The following is a 17,145-nucleotide window of genomic DNA, read 5'->3' on the forward strand; positions in this document are numbered from 1 at the left end:
AGGAACCCTACCACAGATCATAAATCAACATGGGGCAAGAGAATACTCTGCATTCTTTTTGGTTTTTAAAGTCATCAGACCTCATAGACCTCATAATCCCTCCCTACTTCTACCTGGTTGAGTTCAAGTTAACTGAGTGCTAAGTATTATTTATTTATCGTTATTAATTTTGAGCTATGAGAGCCTCTGGGTTTTTTCCAGTTCACGATATTTAATCAGTTGAATGAGAACTTGCATCCCCATTAGCATGTCAAATCCCAGAATATGTTCACTGGAGTCTTCTGAAGTCATTCCCAGGAGCAAGGAGGGTGGATGTACTGAGAAAGGGATAGAATCAGAAAGGGATATTCTGCTGTGACTTAGAATGCTGATTCCTCACCCTCTGAATACATGGAACACTCTACAGATGCCAAGTTTTGTGGCCTTTGGTTTTTCTGTCACTCAGCAACCCCAGAGGTACATTTCTGCTAGGCTGTGGGTCCCAACAGTCTTTGCATGAACAGCTGATAACAAGGGAACATTCTATAGTGTTGCATTTCATATCTTGAAACCAGTTCTGCTTATATCGGACAGACTTTGTTTTCTGAAACTGACAACTGAGCAAAAGAACGGCAGCTTCTCTGTTCTTCCTCGTTTCTCCTGTTTGAAAGCATGATATGTGCTGCGATTGTGGACACTTCACCACCGCCTTTGTCTTGGGTAAGCACCACTCTATCCAAAGTTGGGTTCATATTGGACTCTACAGTCTCTTGATCACTGCATCTGAACAGCTGAATGAGACACCTTCTGAACTAGAATGATAAAATAAAGAAGATTAGCTTTTTTTTAAAGTTATCAGGAAATTTAAAACATTTCTGTGAGGCAGCTTGTATTTTGTCAGAAAACATTTGAAAACCTTCGCATGAATCAACATTTCAGGATAGGAAATGTATGGAAATAGCTGTCATAACCCTGAAATGTTTAAATTTGTAGTGGAAACAAATAATTGTTGTCATGCCAAGAAACAATGATGTTTGAAGGGATAAAGTCAACTAGAAAATTATATTTTAAAAAAATCATTTAACCCTCTGTGATGCTGCTAATATCCCCTTACAAAGATCAACATGGAATTGATTATCCAATCAGATTTGTAATTTCACCAGTTTCACAACTTGTTTCTATGAGCTAATTCCTAGGAAGATTGAGAAGGATTGTTTATATATCCTGACATTTCTGTTCACATATAAAAGCATGGTGACATCATCATATTCCTGTCCACTCTAGAAGCCTAGTGTATGCAGTCAATAGCGTATGAAGAGAGTGGTTGCTCCTTTCTCTCCAACAGTTGTAAGTACCAGTAAATGCATCGGCTTCTCTTTCATTCTCTCAGCTTAATACAACTTCCTATTTCAAGTACTGTCTTTTTTACTTTATTGTAATAATACACACTGCATTCTGATTTTAGTACCATAACCGCCTGCTATTCGTCCCATATACTATTCCATTCCACTGAGTTTCTTATTACTGTATCCATTATCAGCATTAAGCACCTGCCAGTCAGATTTCTTCCTCTTGTCAGCCTTTCTTCAACTTCTGATACTTCCCATGGAACCAATCACACCCCCAATTCCCGCAAAATGCTATCTCATATACCCCCTCACATACCGCCACACTCATTTTCCCCCCTCACAAATTCTGAAAAACACCCCAACATTGCCTCTCCATGTATACACTTCACAACATCTACCAATATTGCAATGCCCACAAAACGACAAAAGTTGAACAGGAGAATCTTGCAAACTGAATTCACATTAAGGAACTACAATAATTCAGTAAGGTATTTTTCAGTGCTAACTTCTAGAACTACTGCTAAAAGTATTAATATTAATTAATATTTAACATCTATCATGCAGCCATGCTTAGCCCAGCCAGCTCATGAACCCTGATGTACAATTTGAGTCTACAATACATAATATAAGTATTATGGGTATAAGTATTTGGGTTATTTTAATTCTGGATTATGTGTCATATAAATGGAGCAGTATTTTTTAATTAATATATAAATAGATGTTAATTATTGTAACAATTCTATTCATTCAGGAGTGAGTCAAATACACAACAAAAATATGAGTATTAAAGGTGTACGTTACCTGCTTGTTCATAAAGACATAAATAATCGGATTATAAACTGTAGCTGTTTTGGAAAAGAAAGCTGGGATTGCGGCCAGACGAGGATCCAGCTCAATGGAAGGACATGCAGTGACAAGAATGGAAAAGGCTGCATATGGAGACCAGCAAATTAGAAATGCAAGGATCATAATAATAACCATGCGAGTGACTTGTCTTTCCGGTTTCCTTGTTGTCCCCAGTCGGCCTTGAGTATCTGACACCTTTGAAGAAAAACATATAAGATTCCAGAAAATTTGGTAGAAAATAATATTGATGTATTGTAGAGCAAATGGCTTGACCCCACCTAGATTTGTTATTTTGTTATGAATTACACTAAACAGACCAAATAACCAGTGTCAGTCAGGTTTATGAATATGGTAGAGGGAAAAGGATCTCTCTGACAGCAGTCTCAGGAGAGCAATCCCACACAGTGATGTTACGTTCTTCTTATGTAGCAGGTGTGCTCCCTGAAGTTACATCCCTAAAGCCATCATTTTATACCCTACCGTTTGCCAGCAAAAGCTACTAGGAATGTCAGCTGCAACTGCATTCAATTGATCAGCTTTTTACCGTTTTTGTTTTGGTATTATGGGGGTGCCCCTTTATCTTTTGTTCCTGAATTCCAGGTCATGATGTATCCTTATCTTTGTTCTGAACTCTCACATTCAAGGCATCAAGAGGCATGAAGACACTTCATAGGTTTGTGTGGGTAACTCCTTTCCTGTTGCCATCGGTCCTGACACTGTTTTCCTATCTATTCAAGCCAAGGCTTGCTTCAGCGCATGCAAGTTGTTATGGGATACTTACCATAAGTGTACAGGATTATAACAAAGACACAGGCCAATTTGGGTTAAATAATTGCTATACTAAAGCTTAATACTGTGTAAATTTAAATGCCTGGGCTATATATTGTGGGTAGTATTATCAGTATAATATATATCAGTGGTCCCCAATGTAGTGCCCGTGGGCGCCATGACGCCTGCCGGGCCATTTCTGTTCACCCACAGAGTGAACGGTGCCGGCCCCGCCCCCGAGCGCACAGCGCATGGGCGGTGCTGGCCCCCTGGGTTATGGCGTATGGGCAGCGTCGGCCCCGGGTGTGCAGGACAAGGGCAGCCCCGCCCTCAGGTGCGCCATGTTTAGGTGGCCCTGCTCCCGAGTGCACGGTGCAAGGGCTGTGCCAGCCCCGGGCATGCGTCACAGGGGCGGCCCCGGCTGCGGGCGTGCGGCACAGGAGTAGTGCCGCCCCCGGGCGCACAGCACATGGACAGTGCCGGCCCCGGGCGTGCAGCGTTTGGGTGGCCCTGCCCCCGAGTGCACAGTGCAAGGGCTGTGCCGGCCCTTGGGCACGCGGCACAGGGGTGGCACCGGCCTTGGGCACGAAGCATGGGAGCAGCGCTGGCCCTGGGCATGCAGCACATGGGCAGTGGTGGCCCTGCCCACAGGCATGCGGCGCATGGGCTGTTCCGGCCCCGGCGCACGGCATATGGGAAGCCCCACCCCCGGGCACCCGGCAGCCCCAAAAGGTTGGGGACCGCTGATATATATGAATGCTAGCCAGCATATATTAGTTAATAGTAAGAAACAAGGACACAGATCAGTAAATCGAGTAAGAAAACAAGCTGTTTCTAAAAGACAAACTGTAAAGTTGCAGTTACTAGATCTTAACATGTCATATTTACTCAGTGCTAATGTGAATTACAAATATTATCATTATTAAAAGTTTTGAGGTTTTAAAACTGTCTTTGATTACAAAATACAGGTTGTACCTCTAAAATCCAGGACCTTCTGGCCTAGCAACATCTGTGGTCTGGAAGGACCACAGATATTGCTGGTCCAGTGAGCCTGGCTGACCCAGTTCAGGGCTGGTCTGGTGGTGGGGACCACAGCCCCATAAGTAGCCGGCGTTGATGTAGCAGGGAACACAGCCCCACCATGGAGCACAGCCCCAGCAGCAGTGGGACCAGCACAGTGGGGAGCATAGCCACACCTGGGCCAGAGGCATTGGGACCAGCAACCAGGAGCACTGCCTGGACCAAAACACAGACTCAGACGGAGTCAAACTATGTCTAGACTATGAAGTTTTTTGCAGAAGAGCAGACACTGCTCTTTCGGAAGCCCTGTCTTCCTTGTTTCATGAGGAAGAAGGGTTCTTCCGAAAGAGGAGGTTTTTCCAAAATTTGGCTCAGTGTAGACGGGCCAAATTTCAGAAAAGCCTCTTCCGAAAAAAACAATCAGAAAAAGGTACACAAATTGCAGAGTCCTGGATTTTAGAGGTGCAATCTGTACTTTGTAATCAAAGACAGACTTTAAAACCATAGTCAGTCAAGTCCACAGGTTGACTATGTACTGCATGAAGAAAAACTTCCTTTTGTTTGTTTTAAACCTGCTACCTATTTACTTCATTTGGTGACTCCTAGTTCTTATATTATGAGAACAAGTAAATACTTTTTCCTTAATCATTTTCTCCACCAGTTGATTTTATAGACCTCTATCATATCCCCCCTTAGTCTCCTCTGTTCTAAGATGAAAGTCCCAGTCTTTTAATCTCTCTTCATATGGGACCCGTTACAAATCCCTAATCATTTTTGTTGCCCTTTCCTGAACCTTTTTCAATTCCAATATATCTTTTTTTCAGATGAGGCAACCATATCTGTATGCAGTATTCAAGATGTGGATGTACCATGGTTTTATATAGCAACAATAAGATGTTCTGTATCTTTATTCTCTATCCCTTTTTTAAAGATTCCTAACATTCTGTTTGCTTTTTTGACTGCTACTACACATTGAGTGGATGTTTTCAGAGAACTATCTACAAGGACTCCAAGATCTCTCTCTTGATTAATTATAGCTAAATTAGTTCCCATCATTTTGTATGTATAGTTTTCCCAATCACTTAGTTTTGTGAGATGTTTTTGAAGCTCTTCACAGTCTGCTTTGGTCTTAACGGTCTTGAGCAGTTTAGTATCATCTACAAATGTTGCCACCTCACTGTTTACCCCTTTCTCCAGATCGTTTAGAAATAGGATGAATAGGATTGGTCCCAGAACAGACCCTTGGGGGACACTACTAGTTGCTAGTCTATATTCTGAAAATTTACCATTTTTCCTACCCTTTGTTTCTTGTCTTTTAACCAGTTATCAGTCCATGAGAGGACCTTCCTTCTTATCCCATGACAACTAACTTAACTAAAGAGCTTTTGGTGAGGGATACTGATAATACAAATGTGAGGGATCTTGCCAAAGCTTTTTGGTGGTTAAGCCATGGTGGCACTTTTTTTCGTTCTCTTACTGTGTTTTTTAATTTGGGGCATACATTTAAGGTGGGCCTCTACTAAGGTTCAGCAATGTAGAGTCTGAGCAAGTAGGAATAAAAAGAGAATTAATGGGTTACATTATACATGTATTTTCTGAACTCTTTATTGCTTTTACTTGAGTATCATAGTAAACTTGTGTGTTGTTAAATAATTAAATGGGAAGTGTGCTAACTCTGAGTGGCATTAGAAACCCTGGAGCCTAGTTAATAATAAATGAAAGAACTTCTACTTTATTAGGTTCCAATATCTTTGCTTACCGAGTCTCATGTTGGGCAGCCTGAGGAAAGGGAAGTGATGACACATGACAAAGTAGATTCAGCTGAACTGCTACTGCCCCACAGTTTCCACTGTTATTTTGGCATTTAGGGGTAGAGTTTTATAGGTATTCATGCTCCAGAAGGTACAGATAGCACCTAATAGCATTTTTAAAAGCACCAAGGCATCTAACTCCAAGCAGGAATTGCTTTAAGTTTTGCAGCATATGTTTTTCCACCTGCATTAATTGCAGTTCCTCTTGACTTAGCATGGATGATTTTGTTCTTTGAATTAAAAAATTGAATATGAAAAGAGTCTGGTTTACTGCTGTTATCCCTTTTTTTGCATTACATCCTGAAACTGACTGCTTGATTATAATAATGGATTTCCCTGTAAAAACTGGCTTTGGCATTCTGATTTTGTATAAGACTCCAAATTATTTAGTCCTACAGTAAGTTTGGAAACCATTGTCAGGAGGAAAAGAGACATTCTGTGCTAAGACGTGTTTGAAATTATGGCAGTTTGCAATCAAGTATAGAGCCAATGAGTGAGATGAATTTAAACTATAACAATTAAGAGTACTTAATGGTAATGATGATACATCTTAAATAATAGTATTTGTAGCGCCCCCTCTCCACCTGGTTACCTTCTTTTAGAGCCAATCTCCTTTCAGGTTCGGATGGATAGGTCTGGGTTCTTCTGGATCCCGCCACCTACTCAATTTTATCCTTTCTGATTGATGTACTGGGTGGTGCCTCCACCCCCCTCATTCCTTCCTAGCAGGGTCACCAGGGCAGCTTGGGAGGAAAATTCTAGCCCAGGATAATCCCCACGTATTCGCCAGATAGTTGGAGACTCCCAGAAAATAACACAAACACATACACTATAATAAACACAATTATATTAAACAGGAGACAATTATAACAGAACAGGGTAAAACATTATTTTTAGGGTCACTGGTGCCCTGCAACTGTGAAGTTAGTGTCCCGTTGGTACGCGTACTTTGTTGGGGCCCTTGATGACTGTTGACCACACAATCCTTCTCTGCAGTGGTTTAGCAGTGGGGCTGACTAGGTCCAGTACAGCCCAAAGGACTCACAAATGGGAGAAGGCAGCAAATCCCTCCACAGTTTAATAGGCTGCAGGTAACAAATTCCCTGACTTACTAACTAAAAATTGGTGCACTCACACACTCCATGAATGACCTCAGGTTGAGAGATGACTCAGTCTCTGCAAAGGGCTGCTCTCTTCTCACAGGGATCCTCTTCAAGCAGGAACCAGGCTGCTTCGGTCCCAGAATTTCCCCTCACTGCGAAGGGGTGCAGGGCTCAAGATGCAGACCACACAACTGCACCAAAATTCAAAACTATAGCCTCCCAGGCCAGCCTCCAGACCCACACAGCAGGCAGCAGCCCTGAACTTACTGCTAGAGCCCAGCTGACCATGCAGTGACTCTCTCACCCAGGGAGCTGGAGAGCCAACTCCGCCTGGCTGGGGAAGCCTCCCAGCAAACTCTACAACTGGGAATCAACAGTGGAGACATAAACCCAGCTGAGGGATCCTGCCTTCACGTCCCTAGAGGCTAGCTCTCAGGGGGAACCCTGCATGCAGGCCTGGGGCTTACTAGCTCCCACACACTCAGTCCTCCCCTTTTCCTGGCTGGCTCCAGACTCCCCTCAACAATGGTCTCTCCTTCCCCCTGGGGGGGCATCTCACTCCCTGTGGGTTGCGGGGCAGACTCTGGCCCTGGTAGGGAGGGGGAGCCAAGGCAAACTCAGAGCCTCTCCCTGAGCTGCCAGCAGACAAAGCCCCGGGAATCCAAGCAATCTCCTTGGGGGTTACATATTATATCCAACATTATTAATAATAGTGTGTAGGATCCCTAACCATGGACTAGTGCTAAGCACTGTACAACACAGAACAAAAAGACAGACCTTGTCCTGAAGAGCCTATGGGTCTGTCTACACTACAAAGTTAAATCGAACTAACAGCCGTTAGTTCGAATTAACTTTGATAGGCGCTACACAGGCAAACTGCTAGTTCGAACTTAATTCGAACTAGCGGAGCGCTTAATTCAAACTAGGTAAGCCTCATTCTACGAGGACTAACGCCTAGTTCGAATTAAGTAGTTCGAATTAAGGGCTGTGTAGCCACTTAATTCGAACTAGTGGGAGGCTAGCCCTCCCCAGCTTTCCCTGGTGGCCACTCTGGAAACTCGTATGCCTCCCTCCCGGCCCCGGAGCCCTTAAAGGGGCACGGTCTGGCTACGGTGCCCGTGCAAGGTGCAAGCCTGCCAGCACCCAGCCAGCAGACCCTGCACCTGGCACGGCACAAGCCAGCCATCCGCTGCCACCCAACCCTCCGTCTCTTCCCGGGACCAGGCTGGCAGCTCCCAGGAGCCTGCCCAGGGCTGCAAGAGGCGGGTGCCAGCCTGGTCTAGTGCGGACATCGTGGACCTCATCCAGGTTTGGAGGGAAGCCTCCAACGTCCATGACCTCCACACTAGGCACAGGAAAATGGCTGTCTAGGGCAGAATAGCTGCCAGCCTGGCCACCCAGGAGCAGGTTTGCATGAAAATCAAGGTGGTCAAGTGAGACCCCGACCCTGAGCTTAGAACATAAAAACATAAGAATGGCTGTACTGGGTCAGACCAAAAGTCCATCTAGCCCAGTAGCCTGTCTGCCGACAGCGGCCAACACTATGTACCCTGGAGGGGATGGACTGAAGACAACGACCAAGCCATTTGTCTCGTGCCATCCATCTCCAGCCTTCCACAAACAGAGGCCAGGGACACCATTTCTACCCGCTGTCTAATACCACTCCATGGACCCAACCTCCATGACTTTATCTAACTTCTCTTTAAACTCTGTTAGGGTATGTCTACACTACAGAGTTAGTTCGAACTAACGGATGTTAGTTCGAACTAACTTTCATAGGTGCTACACTAGCGCTCCGCTAGTTCGAACTTAATTCGAACTAGCGGAGCGCTTAGTTCGAACTAGGAAAACCTAATTTTACGAGGATTAAGCCTAGTTTGAACTAGCTAGTTCGAATTAAGGGGTGTGTAGCTCCTTAATTCGAACTAGTGGGAGGCTAGCCCTCCCCAGGTTTCCCTCGTGGCCACTCTGGCCAACACCAGGGAAACTCTATTGCCCCCCTCCCGGCCCCGGATCCCTTAAAGGGCCACGGGCCGGCTACGGTGCCTGTGCCAGGTGCAAGCCTGCCAGCACCCAGCCAGCAGACCCTGCACCTGGCACGGCTCAAGCCAGCCACCCGATGCCCCCCAGCCCTCCCCCTCTTCCCGGGACCAGGCTGGCAGCTCCCGGGAGCTTGCCCGGGACCGCAAGAGGCGGGCACCCGCCTGGGCTAGTGCGGACATCGTGGACCTCGTCCACGATCTACGCACTAGGCACAGGAAAGTGGCCGTCTAAGGCAGGAGAGCTGCCAGCCTGGCCACCCAGGAGCAGGTGTGCATGAAAATCAAGGGGGTCCACTGAGACCCCCAACCCTGAGCCCTGAGCTTAGAATGGCCGTCCTGGGTCAGACCAAAGGTCCATCTAGCCCAGTAGCCTGTCTGCCAACAGCGGCCAACCCTAGGGACCCTGGAGGGGATGGACCAAAGACAGTGACCAAGCCATTTGTCTCGTGCCATCCCTCTCCAGCCTTCCACAAACCTTGGCCAGGGACACCACTCCTACCCCCTGGCTAATAGCACTCCATGGACCCAACCTCCATGACTTGATCTCACGTCCCTTTAAACTCTGTTCTAGTTCTAGCCTTCACAGCCTCCTGCAGCAAGGAGTTCCACAGGTTGACTCTTTGCTTTGTGAAGAATAACTTTCTGTTACTAGTTTGAAGCCTGCTACCCATTCCTTTCCTTTGGTGTCCTCTAGTCCTTCTTTATGGGAACTAATGAAGAACTTTTCTGTATGCACCCTCTCCACCCAACTCCTGCTTTTAGAGACCTCTATCCTGTCCCCCCTCCGTCTCCTCTTTTCTAAGCTGAAAAGTCCCAGTCTCTTCAGCCTCTCTTCATATGGGACCTGTTCCCAACCCCTGATCATTTTAGTTGCCCTCCCCTCTCCCAGCCTCTCTCTCCCCCTCTCCCACATTCTTTTCCCAGTCTCCCCCAGTTTTGTTCAATAAAGACAGATTCCATTTTGGAAGACACGTTATCTTTATTTTGTACATCAGGAAGGGGGTTAGGGAGGGGTAAGTGGAAGGAGGTGAGGGAGGAATGGGGCACGAGCCCCCGATGGGGAGGACTGGGCTGGCTCTGCGGGCTTCTGGGGCTGGAAGCTCTCCTGCAGCCCCCCAATTGCCCCCTCTCCCCAGATGGCAGCCTGCGGCAAGTGCAGCCGGTCTGATGGCCGAGTGCTGTGATGTGCCCAGTGTGGGCACTCCGGGCACTCCAAGCCAGGACTGGTTTGCAAGCGGGGCATCCCTGAGATCTGTCTGTCCGGGGTGGGGGTCGGGTCCCTTTAAGCGCAGCCCTCGGCTAGCCTGAGAAAGCATCTCCATGCTCTAAGTCCTCCTGTGATGCCCTGCCGGCACTGCATCCGGCCATCCTTAAGCCTGGTTCAGGGTCCACTTAATGTGGATATGCTAGTTCGAATTAGCAAAACGCTAATCGAACTAGTTTTTAGTTCTAGACGCGTTAGTTCGAATTAGCTTAGTTCGAATTAGCGCTGTAGTGTAGACGTACCCTTATAGTTCTAGCCTTCACAGCCTCCTGTGGCAAGGAGTTCCACAGGTTGAATATTTGCTTTGTGAAGAAGAACTTTCACTTATTAGTTTGAAGCTTGCTACCCATTCATTTCATTTGGTGTCCTCTAGTCCTTCTGTTATGGGAAGTAATGAAAAACTTTTCTTTATGCACTCTCTCCACACCAGTCATGATTTTATAGACCTCTATCATATCCCCCCTCAGTCTCCTCTTTTCCAAACTGAAAAGTCCCAGTCACTTTAGCCTCTCCTCATATGGGACCCGTTCCAAACCCCTAATCATTTTAGTTGCCCTTTTCTGAACCCTTTCCAAGGCCAAAATATCTTTTCGGAGGTGAGAAGATCACATCTGTACATGGTACTGAAGATGTGGGCGTACCATAGTTTTATATTTCCCCTCCTCCTTCTTCCCCTGGCTTCCTCCTTCCCCCTCCTCCCAGGTTTCTCCCTCCCCTCTCCCACCCTCTCTCTTCCCCTCTCCCACCTCCTTTTCCTAGTTTCCCCAGAGGTTAATCCTCCCCCCACCCGCAGTTTTGTTAAATAAAGAGAGTTTCTATTTTTGAACACATATCCTTTATTTTTTACATCAGAAAGGGGGGCTAGGGAAGGGTAAGTGGAAGGAGGTGAGGGAGAAATGGGGTACAAGCCCCAGATGGGGAGGACTGAGGTGGCTCTGCGGGCTCCTCGGGGTGGAAGCTCTCCTGCAGCCCCCCGATTGACTCCCTCCTCCCCGGATGGCAGCCTGTGGCAAGTGCAGCTGGGCTGATGGCCGAGTGCTGTGATGTGCCGAGTGTGGGCACTCAGGGCACTCCGAGCCAGGACTGCTTTGCTGTCCCTTATCAAGGTAGACAAGCGAGCGGGGAACCCCTGAGAACTGTCTGTCCGGGGTGGGGGTCGGGTCCCTTTAAGTACAGCCCTCGGCTAGCCTGAGGCAGCAGCTCCACGCTCTAAGTCCTAATCTGATGCCCTGCCGGCACTGCTTCCAGCCATCCTTAACCCCGGTTCAGGGTCCACTCAATGTGGACATGCTAGTTTGAATTAGCAAAATGCTAATTCGAACTAGTTTTTAGGTCAAGATGCACTAGTTCGAATTAGCTTAGTTCGAATTAACTAATTCGAATTAATTTAGTTTGAATTAGTGCTGTAGTGAAGACATACCCTATGATATTTATATGATGCTTTTTATAAGCACACAGGTAACACTGACAGACACCGGTCCTTGTCAGCTGGGATGAAATTTGGGACCTCTAGAGCTTAAAGCAAGAGCCTCCACTGCATGACCTGAAAAATACATGTCTCTTAGCCAAAGCAATAGAAGGCTCATCAATTTCTAGCTGGTCTTGGTGCCACTAAATGGGGACAGAGTACAACATCCAGCAGGTAGTGGTTATACATAGCTAGGAATCATTTCACCCATATTTGAAATGCAGAGGAACACTATACAGGAGGGGAACACTATACGGGTTGAATCTCTGTGATCCAGCAGGACTACTGATATTGCTGAACTAGAGAGCCCCAGCACAGAGGTTGCCAGAGGCTGGGAGCAAAGCTGGCTGGTAGGGCCAGTGAGGTAGCAGAGCCCCCAGAGCACCAGAGCCTGCAGCCGGCCAGGCTGGGAAGCCAGCAGGGGCACCAGAATCCACGGGGCAAAGGGGGAGGGGCAGAAGAGCTCACAGCAGGCCAGAAAGCCCATGGAGTCACTGGAATTCGCGGGGCAGAGGGACCGCAGGCAGTACAGCTGGGAACGGGACAGGGGGCTCCCTGCTGCTGCCATTGCCACCACTATTGGATGGCTCTCAGGCCTAGCAGCAGGATGGAGGTAGTCAGCTTGGCACACTCTGAGAGCTGCTGAGGGCTGGTTGCCCCCCACTCCTGCCCCTTCCCCCTGAAACCCCAACCCTTTTAGGAGCCACCTTCCCAGAGGACCCAGGATTGTTGGCCCCCCCTGCAGTCAGAGAATGGAGTTCAGCCTGAAACCAAAAGAAAATGAGGCTGTATAATAAGCTCCAAAAAGGTCTGCCAGCTGTCCTCACACACTTAAAATGTCTAGTTGCAGACAAGCCAGCCTGCGGGAACTCAAAGACACTTGGAATTTTTCTTATGCTGTACAGGCAGTCCCCGGGTTACGTACAAGATAGGGACTGTAGTTTTGTTCTTAAGTTGAATTTGTATGTAAGTCGGAACTGGTACATATTGTAGGGGAAACTCTAGCCAAACATTTTTTTTAGTTTTGGATAGCATAGGGAAAGGTTAACTCCCCTCTAATGTTTGTTTTGCTGTCTGTTCCCCTGTTCAGAAGATTTCACATCTATTTCTGTCCCTGTGACAAACTCAGGACTAAAGGAGTAACTCATCAAATACCAAACAGCTCTGCACCATGCTTTGAGCTAATAGCTTTATTTCCACACACCACCCAGGGTTCTAGGAGGAGGGTCCTTTTTTTGCTAACACAATGAGGCCAGCACTTACTTTGTTTTGGTGGAGTCTTTGTTTGCCCAGGGAGCCCAGCATGTATAGGGGGAGGAGGGGCGGAGAGGCTGCTTTTGTCTGCTGTTCGGCAGCCTGTTGCTCAGGGGAGGGGGCAGCCTGTTGCTGGCAGGGGGGAGGGGGGAGGCGTGCAGGATGCGAGGCCGCGGGGGGGGGGGGCAGCAGGCGTGGGGAGGCACTTTTCCTCTGCCCGGCAGCTCTGCGGGATCCCTGTCCCTGTGGCCAGCTGCTGCAGACAGAGGCCAGTTGGAGCCGGCCGAAGAGGAGGAGGAGGTGGATTCTAGGACCCAGGTGAGCGAGCCCCGGGGACGCTGCTGCGCTCCAGGAGCCCGGCATGTATAGAGGGGAGGAGGGGCAGAGAGGCTGCTTTTGTCTGTTCGGCAGCCTGTTGCTCAGGGGAGGGGGCAGCCTGTTGCTGGCAGGGGGGTGGGGAGGGCAGCGGGCATGGGGAGGCACTTTTCCTCTGCCCGGCAGCTCTGCGGGACCCCAGTCGGAGCCGGCCCGAGGAGGAGGAGGATCCTAGGACCCAGGTGAGCAAGCCCGGGAATGCTGCTGCGCATGTGCGGGAGTTGCCTCACCCCGTTCGTATCTAGGGATCCGACGTAAGTCGGATCCACGTAAGTCGGGGACTGCCTGTACTGGGCAGATTTCAAAGTCTTCTTTCAATTATTTTGTAATACACAAAATAAAGAGAGATTCAACCAAAAACCCAGCTTCCAAGCACCATTACATTTTGGGATGGATTCAGTCATCCCCCAAACTTTGTAAGAAAGGCCCATCTCCAATACACAAAACCATTTGTCTTCTTCCATGGCAGAACTAATACACTCCAACTATGGTGCCCACTAGGATAAAACAAACACTTCGGAGATACTTGCAAATGCTTTCCCAAGTCTATGCATCATGATGGGTTTGAGTTCAGCTGATTGGTCTCTCATAGTGTCAGTGTGTCATGTGACAGCACCATCAGGTGATCATAGAACCATAGAGCTGGAAGAGACCTCAGAAGGTCATCAAGTCCAGCCCCCTGCTCTAGGCAGGACAATCCCAACTAAATCAACCCAGCCTGGGCTTTGTCAAGACAAGACTTAAACACCTCTAGGGATGGAGATTCCACTACTTCCCTAGGTAACCAATTCCAGTGCTTCACCACACTCCTAGTGAAATAGTTTTTCCTAATATCCAACCTGGACCTCTCCCACTGTAACTTGAGACCATTGCTCCTTGTTCTGCCATCCGTCACTACTGAGAACAGCCTCTCTCCATCCTCTTTGGAACCTCCCTTCAGGAAGTTGAAGGCTGCTATCAAATCCCCCCTCACTCTTCGCTTCTGCAGACTAAACAGACCCAACTCCCTCAGCCTCTCCTCATAGGTCATATGTTCCAGCCCCCTAATCATTTTGGTTTCCCTCCACTGGACCCTCTCCAATGTGTCCACATCCTTTCTGTAGTGGGGGGCCCAGAACTGGACACAATACTCCAGATGTGGCCTCACCAGAGCCGAATAAAGTGGAATAATGACATCTCTGGATCTGCTGGCAATGCTCCTCTTAATGCAGCCTAATATGCCATTAGCCTTCTTGGCTACAAGGGCACACAGTCGGACAGTTGACTCATATCCAGCTTCTCATCCACTGTAACCCCCAGGTCCTTTGTAATCCCCAGGTGATGCCAACCAAGAAAAGTCTGTACTTTCTGGAGTATAGGTGGTTATGCTTTTACTGCAGATCAAGCTGCCTGGGGTAAAAGCCAATGAAGAGCCCTGATCTCAGGGTACCTACCCATAAAGGTGCAGGTTGGAGAAGCCAGTCCTGTTTTTTCATGTGACAATTCTCACAAGGGAAAATGCGGGGGAAGATATTCCAGATTGTGTAATGGTCTGGTGATGCTTGAGACACAATGTGCAAGGAACAAGCACTCTCCCCATCCAGTGGCAGTCCTTTCACAAACCAACCCCATCAATAACTCTGACAGTGATCCCAAATCACATCTCCTTTCCAGTCCAATCTTCTCTTCCCATCCCCATCCCTATGTCCATCACACTCTCCAACATTTCTGTGAACTGAAAAAAAATGGGGCAAAAAGGGACAAAGAAAACAGATGCAGGGAAAGGTGGAGCAGCAGATGCTCAGAGAAATGGAGTGAAAGCGAGGCAGAGAAAACAGATGATAGGAGATAGAACTATAGGAAGGATCATAAGATAAGGTGCTCCCAGATAAGAGGAGCACATTATCTAGCATATATTTGAGAGAGTTTGTCTGTCTGTGTATATGTGTCTATCTGTTTCCTCAAGAACTTTTCCTAAGTGGTAAGAGCCAGATTCCTGAATCTGGTATACAGCTTCCTCTTATAACGTAAAGCAATGATTCTCAAAGTATGGTCTACGGATCACGATTGTCTTGCAGGTGGGCTGTGGGTTCAGGGCTCAGTGAACCTGCTCTGGCCCTCCAGCCCTGCGCCCCCTCCATGTGAGGTTGGAACGCCAGGGCTGCCAAAGGGAGCCCTGAACCTCACGGACCGGATCCAGCTTGCAGGGAGAGAAACCAGCTTTGCACACTGTCACTACCCATTCCCCCGGCTGGGGGATCAGCAGTGCAGGAAGCATCTCACCTCGAGGCTTTCCTGCTGCTTCCATTCTCCAGAATCCTGGCCAGCAGGAGCAGTGGAGGGTGAAGGAGCTGGAAGGTAAGTGCACTCCCATGTCCTTACCGCATCCCATTACTGCACCTACTCGTACCTGCTCCTTCACCATACCTCCCACTCCCACCCCTCCTGCACCCATTTTGTCATCATAGGTAGTTGGCTAGTGGTCTATAGAAAAGTCTGCACTGAATGGGATGGGCCATGGGTCAAAAAGCTTGAGAATCACTGACTTAAAGGAAGGTAGGGGTTTGGTTGTGCCTGGAATGGGATGACTTCTCATAAAACCACACAGAAAAAGGACAGAATCACCAGGCAGGTGAAAGGGGCTAGGTGGGGGCATATGCCCATCCAGAACTACCCCAGCCTCAAGCCTCTCACTTGCTCCCCAGGTGCCCTTAAGTAAGGATACAGGGGCTGAACCCCCTCCCCCCAATTAATATGGGAACATTGCCGGCAGGTCCCCTTTGCCAGGGAATGAGGGGAAAGTACATAGTTTGCTACATTCCTTTCTCTGGCTGGGGAGCACAGTGAGCTGATGAACCTGGACCTGTCCCAGTAGGAAGACATTCACCCCTGCCCAACTGTGCCCGTTGCAGCTGCAGAGGCCATGGAGAGGCACTTCTCAGCTGGCCCCAAGCTGCTGTGGTGAGAGAGGGCTAGGCTAGTCCTTCCTTCCCGGGACCACCTGAATATTGAACCCCTCATCCACAACTCCACCTCAGAGCAATGATTCAAATGAAGCATGTACAAAAATCAATTGATTGAAGAATTCAAGCAACACTGGGTCAATGTTTTAGTTATCTTTAAAGGCAAGAGAAGAGCCATAGTCTGCTCTATCTGTATTCACTGCTGTTTCTCTAATACTTACATAGCCCAGGTTATGTGTGGTGTTTTTTCCATACATGCCGTGGCCTACACAGATGAAAATAGCATGTTCTCCATTTATTAATTATTCCTATATCATAAGTAGCTGAGCTTGGGGCTATGATGTTGACATCTATAGGTGGGATGGATTTAGAAGTGAATTTGGATGTTATGCTAGAACTTGTTTTAAGGTTGCATGTCTGGTGTTTTTATTTTGGTTAATGAGAGCTGTCCCTTTAAGAATGGTGTGTAGCAGATTCAGAATGTATTTGAGACTAACAAAGGCTTAGCTACACCTGGAGTTACTTCTAATTAACTCCATGTCTGAACACACTCTTTAGAACAAGAATACCTTGTTTCTGTTCAGTCTGGAAGCTTTGTGTGGAAGATTTTTGCCTGTGTTTCCAGAAAGTAGAAGACTCTGTTTGGGTAAACTCCAAAAAAGGTCAGAACTTCATAAAGTTTTCCTTCCAGAAAATTAGTCCCATTCTTGAATGTGTAACTTTACTGCTCACAGGGGTAGGTGATTTCTGGTGTTGCTTAATGAGCTGTAGAACCTTTCATTTGTAGTTCACCCATTTGTATCCTGCTTAGTTCAACAGGGATTAGACCTTGTTCCAATGTAATAGAAGCTGGATGACTCCCTATGTGAGATGAAATTGTGAACCCCCATGCCAGCTCCCACACCACCAGCTCACCCCTACACT

General features: G+C 47.6%; 1 protein-coding gene across 1 annotated transcript in view; it reads right to left on the reverse strand.

Annotated features, from left to right (window-relative positions):
- Positions 1 to 209: 209 nt before the first annotated feature.
- Positions 210 to 17,145, reverse strand: part of LOC102446969 (opsin-VA-like) — a 37,986-nt gene continuing 21,050 nt past the window's right edge. The window contains exons 4-5 of the mRNA XM_006136623.5: positions 2,130 to 2,369; positions 210 to 791 (exon numbers count right to left, since the gene is read on the reverse strand). Of these exons, the coding sequence (XP_006136685.2) occupies positions 561 to 791; positions 2,130 to 2,369 (471 nt within the window). The 3' untranslated portion in view covers positions 210 to 560. The remainder of the gene's footprint in view (positions 792 to 2,129; positions 2,370 to 17,145) is intronic.

The sequence above is a fragment of the Pelodiscus sinensis genome, chromosome 8, assembly GCF_052426305.1.
Source record: "Pelodiscus sinensis isolate ZL-2025 chromosome 8, ASM5242630v1, whole genome shotgun sequence".
NCBI classification, from domain to species: domain Eukaryota; kingdom Metazoa; phylum Chordata; order Testudines; family Trionychidae; genus Pelodiscus; species Pelodiscus sinensis.